General features: G+C 37.9%; 1 protein-coding gene across 1 annotated transcript; it reads right to left on the reverse strand.

The window, feature by feature from the left end:
• Window positions 1-519: 519 nt before the first annotated feature.
• On the reverse strand, window positions 520-10,242 carry naga (N-acetylgalactosaminidase, alpha). The gene is made up of 9 exons (XM_034162450.1): window positions 10,133-10,242; window positions 8,810-8,966; window positions 6,506-6,646; window positions 3,932-4,143; window positions 3,765-3,859; window positions 3,512-3,673; window positions 2,708-2,905; window positions 2,486-2,626; window positions 520-982 (listed from the first exon to the last, which is right to left on the reverse strand). Exons 2-9 carry the CDS (start codon window positions 8,962-8,964, stop codon window positions 791-793), a joined length of 1,296 nt encoding a protein of 431 aa, XP_034018341.1. The 5' UTR covers window positions 8,965-8,966; window positions 10,133-10,242; the 3' UTR covers window positions 520-790.
• Window positions 10,243-10,978: the final 736 nt, after the last annotated feature.

Below are 10,978 nucleotides of genomic sequence, written 5' to 3' on the forward strand. Positions count from 1 at the left end.
CAGTGGCATCCATATCCTCCTGTGGCCAACTTAGTATCCCAGCTGGGTATCTGATGACTGGTAGGGTGTATATATTGATGGCTCAGATCTTATTCCTACTATTGAGCTGGCATCTCAATGGCATCTCAATATCTGGTTGTAGCTGATCTTCTTGAATTTTCATCATGGTTCCCATTGGCTTGTGGGAAGTCAAGTCGAGTCTCAAGTCAGTTTGCAAACAATTGGTGGTCTTTATGACTTGGGACTTGCTGATTCATGACTTGAGAGTGACTTGATGGTGACTTTATCCCACCACTGCTTTTAGTCCAAAATGGTCAATCTAAGTAGTACAATAGTATTTATTTTTATTTTTATTCCTTTCTAAATTTTTTAATATTTCATTATTTGTTTGTGTTCATTCTTGTCACAAATTAACTACTATCAAGTAAAACACTTTAGTCTGCATTTCTGGTATGAAGGTTTGCTCCACAAATAAGCTTTATTATTTAAAAAAAAATAAAACTTTGATCACACAGTACATACCGAATAAAGCCATGTTTAATTCATTTTTTTAAAATTCACATTGAAATTTCTTATAAAGATCTAAAAGTAAGAAATTTGTCATATAAATATTTAAACTACACATTTAAAACACTTCTCTAAAGCAGGATTAAACATTTGAATCTTAACAAAAAAAATTTAACAATGCAAAGATCAGTAAGAGAATTGATCTTCAGTGAAATTAAGATGTGAATTTTTCAATAGCTAAGCTGATCTGTGATCATTTGGTCAATTCTAAGTTCCTGAGCTGTTAAAGGAACGCAGCAGGGATGTTGCTGTCGTTGTGATTGTAGGCGGATTTGCCTCTGCTGTAGAATTGTCTAAAACCCAGTTTACCAGGTGCCGAGATGTACCACATGACCACGCCGGAGGGATTGACTGACACGACAAAATCAGTGGAGTCCTTCAGTGTCATGGTCTTCCCAGTGAAGACATCAATGATCTGAAGAAGATTAAAGGTGAACAAAAACAAAGCAAATGTTAGCAATTCTCTCATTTAGCATTTTAACGCTCATCCAAACACAGGTTGAAGAAAAGGTAAAGTCAGCAATTTGTTGTGTCTGTGTTCCCTTTGCCTGACTCAAGAAGGATTGTGCCAGTGATGGACACAGCTAACCAAAAAGTTAGCTCTGATAACTGTTCATCCGCTAACTGAAAAGTTAACTTTTAGTATGCTAAACCGATAAGCCCCTAAAAAAGTTAGCGGAAGCTACAGCTAAAAGCTAAACTAGCTAAACTGAGTACATTAAAAGGCAATCACAAACAACAACGAGCCAGCGCTTCTGTCTAAGATCAGCCTTCTCTCAGCAAAAGAGACCTGGTGACCAGAAAGAAAGGAAGGATGGAAGGAGAGAGAGAGAGAGAAAAAAAGATCATTTATTTCACAGCTGCCATGAACACTGTCATCTACTGGATGTGGAGTGTGAATACCAACTGCCACACATTTGCTATACGTGCTGAATCACACTTAAACAAAATTTTCAGTTTTCAAATTGCCTTTTTTACAAGTGAAAAAACAAATTACATATTTATTTATTTAAATACAGATTTATTTGTAAAAACCAACACAGACATTACAGTAACTTATGTGTTGGTTTTTATAAACTGACCAACCACTGATGACAGGAAGCTCCATTTTCCCATAATGCCTTTTGGCATGTGAAACGCTCAAACCTTCAAAATTAGCGCATTACTTTAAAACTAAAACACATAGCTGATATTTTCACTTTGTAAAAACGGCAGAGGTGACATTAATTTCGATAACGATGTCCGGAATTTGTTTAAAATTTTAACCATAAGTCAAAATGGCCTTGCTGTGCATGACTCCTCTGACACGTCTGCAAGCCCATATGGCTGTGAAAATAAATGGTCTTTTTTTCTTCTCTTCCTTTCTTTCAGTCCTCCTCTGCTGGTGGAGGATTGAGCTCTACCTCTCATAGCTGTCTATCTGCTACAAAACACATAACAGGCAGGAACTAAAATGTATGATTTCAGGCTTTACAAATGCTTTTAACTGTTAAGCTTTATTCACTATGCCTGCAAAAAGATATCAGCGGTCTAAAAGTTATTGGAACTAAATTTAGCGGAAGTAAATTGGTCCGCTGATGGTTTTCAAAGTTAGCTGAAAAGCTAATCAGCTAACAAAAAAGTCAGCTCCACTAATTAGTGGTTAGCAGATTAATGGAACTGGACCCACCACTGGATTGCACCAAAAGCCTTTTGTCACCACTGCTAAGTACACTTCCAAGATCAGATGGATCCTGCTTCTACAATTTTTATATGATATTCTACCCTTAGGCCATTTTTAACATTTTGGCATCTATCCATCACAAGATCATTCAGATTTTGAAACACTGACAAATGTGTAATGACCTTGACTCTACAACAAGATGGGCCAGGTGGAGGGTGTAAAAAGCTGTTGGTTGTAGCGTTGCCGCAAACGAACCTTGTAGATGCCGGTGGTGTAGTTGAGCTTGCTGAGGGATGTCTGATAGCGATATGGCATGTCCGTGCGACGACTGAAGAACACCAGTGCACTGCAGTTTTTTGACAGGAAGCGCCAAAACACCTCAATGTTACTCTTCTCCTGCAAAATGGATACAAAAATGTAAACCAGGAAGACTGACAAGAAAAACATCAGGTTAGGGTTTAACGAAATAGACCTCACATGTAAAAGCCGTCGTCCCTGAAAGCCCAAGGGGTCCTGGTTGATGCTGATGACCATCGGGTTCTGCAGGATAGCGCGTGCCCCACTGCTGATAGTCCGTAGGTCATTGGACATAAAGAGAGGTGCAGCCATGATTGTCCAAAGCGCCATCTGAGAACGGGACTGCTCCATGCTCAGACCAAAGTCCCCGATAATCAACTGTGAAGAGCGAGATCACACAGCGAAGTCCTAAAATATCACATCTACAACACTGCAAAGATTTAGTATGTTCTACAGCAGGTTGTTCTCCTATTTGTCTGAGGTACTTTGGTGGATTAAAACTAAACTTGGTATGTGGATGAAGGACACCTGGAATTTCCCTTAAAGGGTTTGTTTTTGTCAAACGTCAAGGTCAGTGAGCTCAAAGATCAAACTTTTAGTTTATCTGATTGTTTGTTGGCCTACTCCTCCCAGGTCATTTTGCTGAATTCTACTACAGTTGGTATGTCAATGAACATTGACCCCGAAATTGCCCTTACATGATTAATTTTGGCAAAAGTCAAAGAAATGGTTAGGCAAGGTCAGCGAGAGGTCAAACATTTAGGTCAGGGTCAAGGTCACTGAGGTCAGATTGCTGTAGCCCTTCATGGTCAGGGGTAGTACTACATTGCATTATATGTAAATTGGTGAGCATGTGAGTTCCATTCCAAACATAGTCAACAACGGTGTATTGTGCCAACTACAGTTAAACACATGAAGCTGCCAGCAATGTGTAACATATACGGCAAATACATGAATTAAAACACCGAGATGGGACACACAAACCATATCAGGGTCATTCCATCTTCCAGGTCCTGCTGCAGGTACCAAAACATCCTGGTTGTTGAAGAACCAATCCACAATTCTCAAAACACTGTCCCAAGAGTCCTGGATGTCACCATAGTTACGCCACAGGTTACAGATTTGGTCCAACTGGGTGTAATTTACCTAAAAAATAAATTTCACAATCAAAAATTATAGAAAACTATGGATTATAATAGACGAAAACCTGCAATGTATCAGTTTTAAGTCGACTGACCATCGGTGGAAGTCCACCTTGGTAGGCAGGCCAACTGCAGGAGTAAGCGATGGGCCGACCTGTTGCATTTAAAGCCTTGGACATGCGAGGGTAACCTTACAAAAAAGACAACTAAATTAAACACGAGTAAATCAATAAATGCAGAAAACCAATAATCATTTTCTTACCTTCGGCTTGCTCAACGGGATTAGAATAACAGCTATCCAATTTTAACATGTCCACCTCCCATTCTGCAAACGTCTGAGCGTCTATTTCGGTCATGTTGGGCAGGGTTCCGGGGTAGCCCGCACAGGTGTGCGTGCCCATGTCAGCGTAGATCCCAATCTTGAGGCCCCTGGCGTGCACGTATCGTGCCAGCTTTGGGATGCCTCCTGGGAATCTGATGTAAAATAAATAAAGGAGAGTTGCACATTTTGTTCAAGTACATTCAGTCGTACAAAGAAACACACTGTTGAAAATGTAATTATTTTACTCTGATTTGTCCAAACATTGACACACTTATGGAATTGGGTTCTGGAAATGTAGTATCATGTCAATTCTGCCAAGGATGACTCAGATTTCAAAGCTTTCATTCAGAGTCACATAATCAGTAACAGCTCTCTCTCTCTCTCTCTCTCTCTCTCTCTCTCTCTCTCTCTCTCTCTCTCTCTCTCTCTCTCTCTCTCTCTCTCTCTAATAGGAAGCAGCTGGTCCCCAATTTGTCAACAACTCACAAACCAATAGGTTTACAAATGTTAGTTTTAACTAACTTGCCTGCTGCCTGCATTCGTTCACCTGAAACGCTACCTTCCCCAACCCACTGCCCCTTTCTGATGCCAGGGGTAGGCTCTAGCCCTGCCTTCTTCCAACGGCAGGATTCGAGTTCCATGTATCCCTTCACCTTCATGACTGGGCGTCTGCCAAAACTGTTCTAACACTTTGTACAACATCACTGTCATGGTTTGCCCCTGTTTGGGCCTGTTTTGTTCCTTTGTCCCCTGCCTGTGTCCGTCTTCCTTTCATTGATCCCTTTTGGCCCATTTTTTGATCATCAGTTCGTGTTACTTTAGTCACTGATTTTATTTTCTGTTTATCATTCTTTAGCCATGTGTTGAGTGCTGTTCTAGTTTTTGTTCAGCCTTTGTTGTTGTATTGTATTTTTTATTTTTTTTGTTCCTTTGTTCTTTTTGTGTGAATGTTTTATTTGACTTTTGCTTTTGTTGTCTATGTTTAGGTATGTTAGTTTGTTCATTGTAGGTTTTAGGTATGTCATGGTCACGCCCCATTCCTCACTGCACTCTCTTGTCTCTCACCAGTTGTTTCTCATCTTTCTCTCATCTGCCAAAGCCCCTTTCCTGAATGCTTTCTCGCACCTGTGTCACATTACTCCTTGATTAGCTACCATGTATTTTAGCCTTGTGTGTGTTATCTTCCACTGCCAGTTCGTTGAACCGTGTTTCTTCATTCCAACCTTTTGTTGTAGTCCTGTTTTGACAAGTCATGTTGCCCTTGCTTTGTTTTTTCTGATCTCAGCCCTTGTAACATTGTCTCTCTGTGCTTCTGAACCCTGCTTGTTTTTGACCACGCCTTTGCCTTGCACCTGCCCGTTACCTCTGCCTCGTTGACTGTCTTCCTGTGTACCGAACCTCAGCCTACTCTAAAGATAAAGTCCTTTTTTACTCCAATGCCTTGTCTGAGAGTCTGCATTTTATGTCCACCCACTTTCTGGGCCATGCATCCATGTGCCAAATCACAACAGAGTTGCCTCAAGGCATGTCACACAAGTAAGGTCTAACCTTACTAACCCACACAGCAACAGTGGTAAGGAAAAAACCCTCTGAGGAAGAAACCTCAAGCAGACCAGATTCAAAGGGGTGACCCTCTGCTTGGGCCATGCTACAGACATGATGCATGTCTGTAGACAAAATGACTCTTAAAGAATTAATTTTGGCAAAGGAATTTGATTTTCAACCCAATTTAGACCAAATCTGGCACACATTTAGGTGGTTTCCTGAATTGCCCTATAGGTTCAACTAATATAATTGGTATAATTGGTGGATGAAGCTCAAGGATAGTGGGGTCAAATGTCAGATTGGTGTAGCCCTGACTGTCTTCATGCCCACAGATACTATTACCTAGTATTTATAATATCAGATATTTGGTACATTCATAACAAAGGCAAAATTTCCAAAATCCCTGAAATATATAATACAAATTCGCTTTCATATGACGACATCAGGAGGCAAGCAGTTTGTTGGACAGAGATTTGAACTCAAGTCGGCATGTCTGGTATGTTTTAAGAGCTGACTGTTGTCAGTAGATAGTCACGCTAAAGGTTTTAAAACTCCGCCTACCTAGCCACCAGTGTAACGCAAATTGGGTTTTGTCTGAAAGGCCTTTTTACAGGGTGCTGGGGCCACCCACGGAGCACCCTCCTTTTAAGAGGGGCCTTAAAAAACAAAACAAATACAACTTTATGAAGCAAGGTGATGCCACTGCTGCAAGTGATTAACTCACAACTCTTTAGATTCATCTCATGGCCCCTGACTGGGGTCCCAACCCTCAGGTTGAAAACACCTACTCTCAAACTTAAAAGCAAGCACATGATTTTCATTTTTACTGTGTGGCTTTCCACCATGCTGATGCAGCGCCCAGACACATCACATGCAGTGAATCCTGTCACACTGTTGTCACCTGACTCAGCAGGTTTATTGACTTTTAAGCTTCAGGAATTTAAAGTTAGAATACAGTAGCTACTACACCTCTTTGGGTCGGGCTGCAGCCGTCCCTGACTGTCTCTTTCCATGGAGGACCAGCAGTCGTCGATGTTGATGTAGACATAGCCGAGTTCTCTCCAGCCGTCCTCTGATAGTCTGTCTGCCATGTCCATGAACAGTTTCTCACTGGGAGAAAACAGAGCAAAGATTCGATCTGTTTGTCAATCAGTGTCACAGCGGCAATCAAACACAGTCCAGACAAGATTGGTGTTAGATTTTGGCAGCTCAAAGTACCGTATTTCTTTGGTTGTAGTTGAGGTGCACAGCCCAGTGTAGACTAAAAGTTACCATCACACTGTTTCAGACATTCAGAACTTGTTCTTGTATTTTATTTAAGTATTTTGGAACCATATATAATGATGTGAAGCAATTGCTTCATTTGTTTTATGTTGTTTTTGATTGTCAGTGGCAGTGGTGGTTAGTGTTTTGAGCATGTCAAAATACTGGATCCATGTTTTGAGCATTTCAAAACACTGAATCAGTTGTTTCAAGAATTGGTTCACTTTGTGTTTTGAGCATTTCAAAAGAGTGAATAATTTTCTGAAGGATTGATTAATTTACTATTTTAGATTTAAGAAATTTAAGAAATCTGAAGAATTTGTTCATTTTGTGTTTTGAGCATTTCAAAACAGTGAATATATTTTTTTTTAAAGAACTGGCTCATTTCATGTTTTGTGCATTTTTGAGTATTTGGAACACTGAATCAATTTCCAAACTGGTTCAATTGTTTCAAATGCTTCAAAACAGTGAATCTTTTTCTTAAGAAATCCTTTAATTTATTGTTGTGAACATTTTGCAACACTGAATCACTTTTGAAAGCAACTGTTTCATTCGGTATTTCACCATTTTGAAACAGTGAATAATTTCCTGAATAACTGGCTCACTTAGTGTGTTGAGCATTTCATTTAAGTATCTTGGAACCATATATAATGATGTGAAGCAACTGCTTCATTTATTTTATGTTGTTTTTGATTGTCAGTGGCAGTGGTGGTTAGTGTTTTGAGCATTTCAAAACACTGAATCAATTGTTTCATTCAGTGATACAACCATTCTGAAACAGTGAGTAATTTCTTAAAGAACTGGTTCACTTTGTGTTTTGAGCATTTCAAGAGTGAATACTTTTCTGACAGATTGACTAATTTACTATTTTAAATTTCAGAAATTAAAGAAATTTGAAGAATTTGTTAATTTCGTGTTTTGAGCATTTCAAAACAGTGAATTTTATTTTTTTTAAGAACTGGCTCATTCCATGTATCGTGCATTTCAAAACAGTGAAAAAAAATTTTGACGTGTTGTTCCATTTCATGTTTTGAGTATTTGCAACACTGAATCAATCCTTTAATTTATTGTTGTGAACATTTTGCAACACTGAATCACTTTTGAAAGCAACTGTTTCATTCAGTGTTTCACCATTTTGAAACAGTGAATAATTTCCTGAATAAGTGGCTCACTTAGTGTCATGAGCATTTCATTTAAGTATTTTGGATCTGTATATAATGTTATGAAGCAATTAATTAATTGATTTGTTTGGGTTGTTTGTTTATTGTTTTTTTTTAGTGTATCTAAATGGCAAACCACTTTCTCAACACAGTGGCAGTGGTGGTTAGTGTTTTGAGCGTTTCAAAACACTGTATCTGTGTTTGAGCATTTCAAGACACGAATCAATTGTTTCACTCAGTGATGCAACTATTCTGAAACAGTGAATAATTTCTTAAAGAATTGGTTCATTTTTGAGCGTTTCAAAACAGTGAATAATTTTTTGACATGCTGTTCCAGTTAGTGTTTTGAGAATTAGGAACACTGAATCAATTTACAAACTGTTTCAGTTGTTTCAAATGTTTCAAAACAGTGAATCTTTTTCTGAGGAAATCATTTAATTTATTGTTGTGAACATTTTGCAAAACTGAATCACTTTTGAAAGCAACTGTTTCATTCAGTGTTTCACCATTTTGAAACAGTGAATAATTTTCCTGAATAACTGGCTCACTTAATGTGTTGAGCATTTCAAATCAGTGAATAGTTTTCCACATAATTGGTTCAATTAGTATTTTGAGAATTTTTGAAACACTGATTCACTTTCTAAAGTGGTTCATTTGTTTTAGATGTTTCAAAAAGGTGAATCAGTTTCTGACACAATTGTTTAATTTTGTGTTTACGCTGGCTTGTATCCAGTTTCCTTCCACAAGACACTGAAGCCCAAAATTTCTCCTAGTGTGCAGGTCAGTACTTTGCACAAAATCGTGAGCCATCTGTGAGGCTTAAAAACCATTTGGTACTTTTTTTACTTGCCTGATGCAGTTCTTGGGGTCATTTTCACAGTCTGTGTTGCAGCGATATCGCTCCCATGCCAACCAGCCCATGGGCGGAGTCCTCATCAGCCCATTATCATGGGCAAAGGTGGTGCTAGAGAGCGCTGACATCAGCAAAAGCCCGGCAAAAAACATTCCTTCAGATGAAGAAAAAAGAAGTTAATAAAAAAGTTCAGTCAGTCAGTCAGAACATTACAAGATAAGGTTTTCTGGTATTTGTTCCTGTAAAAGTATTTGTTCCTGACTGTTGATGAAGTAATCAACATCTATTTAATTTATCATGCAATCTACCTCAGTAATGACAGTTTGTTACTTTGCCAGTTCAGTATCATTACAAATTGAATAATTTGGGGTTTGGGGCTGTTGTTCACATACAACAAGCTGTTTTACGATGTCACCTTCAACTCTGAGAGACCTTGGAAACTATTTATAATTATTCACACTGCATAGAGTAAAAATTAATCAGTGTAAATATTCATTGTATTTCTCTAAAATAAAAACTACTTTAGTGAGGTAAGCCAACAAAATCTGTTTGGAGTAGGCAGTTGTCCAAAAACCAGTGACCAAACCATGCACAGAGACTAGTGAGGGAAGCCACCAAGACACCCATGACAGATCTGAAGATATTTTTAGATTCTGTGGTTAGAAATTGTGATACTGGTTTGTGCAACTTTCTTTTCTGTTGCATTACCCACCACAGCTTCATCATGATGAAGTGGAAAGATCAAAATTATGCTTGATTAACCTCTGGCAAACTGCAGCTGAAATTTCACATGTTCTTTGTAAGAAAATCCTTCTCCACTGATGAAGAAGTGCAACAGACAAAAATTGCACCATGTGGTTCCTACAGTCACAGAAACCATAGAAAGATATAACTCCTACAAACTTGTAGTAAGTGTCCTGGTGGCTTCCCTCACTCGTCTCCTTCTTGCACAATCACTCAGTTTTGGAAAACTTCCTTCTCCAGACAGATCATGTGCCATACAGGTTTATCCAGAATATCCAGGCGGGAGTCACGTGACTGTGTGTAGCTACAGGCTCCCGGATACAACTAAATTATATTGTAATTAAATATGAAATACAAAATACCTCAATGTGATTTCAACACGAATACTAAAATCTGTATAAATTTTCAGGCATGAACTATAATCCATCCATTTAATATCTGTAATTACTGTTTTTATTACACTGTAACTTGTAAATCTGGTGTTGTTGCAATAACAACAGCGCAGTTACAGAAAATATAAATGGCGCTTGTAATGAATCATTGATAATTAATCTATTTTCATTCTTAAAAACTCACTGAAGCCGGTTTTGTAGAGATGAAGGAAAAAGTGCTGTTCAAAGATCCTTCAGATCGATAAAATCACGCTGAACTGGTTTCCTCCTTTCATGGTTAGCAACAGTCACGTGATTGAGCGGCTACGTCACCTGATCAGCTGATCAGAGAAAGGCCGCGTACCATTATGCTTTCACAAGCTTTTGTTCCTTCCTACGTTCTATTCTTTCGTCTATTCCAATCTTCTTGTGAATACTTGTGTTATTACAGCAATGATATTTTCACGTTTGATTAATTTGTAGTAGCAATAGTAGCACTAACAATACAAATTATCATTATTATATCAATACATATTATTATTATTAGTGTTATTGTTACTGTAAGACATAGCAACTTCCCATATTTATTGTATAAAAAACTGATTCACTTCATACATGGTCCCTGGAATCACTTGAAACATTTACTGTAATAATGAAACATTATATTAGCTTCAGTGTTTTGAACGCTCACTCAATGAATGAACCAATCAATAATTTATTTCTCATATTACTCATACATTTTGCTATATAATTCTTAGTTGATTTTTGTTTTTGCTGTTGTTGTTGTTGTTGCTTTAAATAAATAATTTATTAATTTGAATAATATTAGTTACACGGATATTTAATTCGATAGTATATTACTGTAGTCTAGTGTTATGACTTATTAATGATTTTACAGCATTAAAATATTTACGCTACATTGTCTGATTTTGTTGATTTGTTTTCAAACAAATTAATTCAGTTGTATTTTAAATTATGGATTTGATTATATTGAATTACTGCAACATTTCTGTAATTGCATATTCTGACTATGTTGTATGAGTCACACAAA

Source organism: Thalassophryne amazonica, chromosome 21, assembly GCF_902500255.1.
Source record: "Thalassophryne amazonica chromosome 21, fThaAma1.1, whole genome shotgun sequence".
NCBI classification, from domain to species: Eukaryota; Metazoa; Chordata; class Actinopteri; order Batrachoidiformes; family Batrachoididae; genus Thalassophryne; species Thalassophryne amazonica.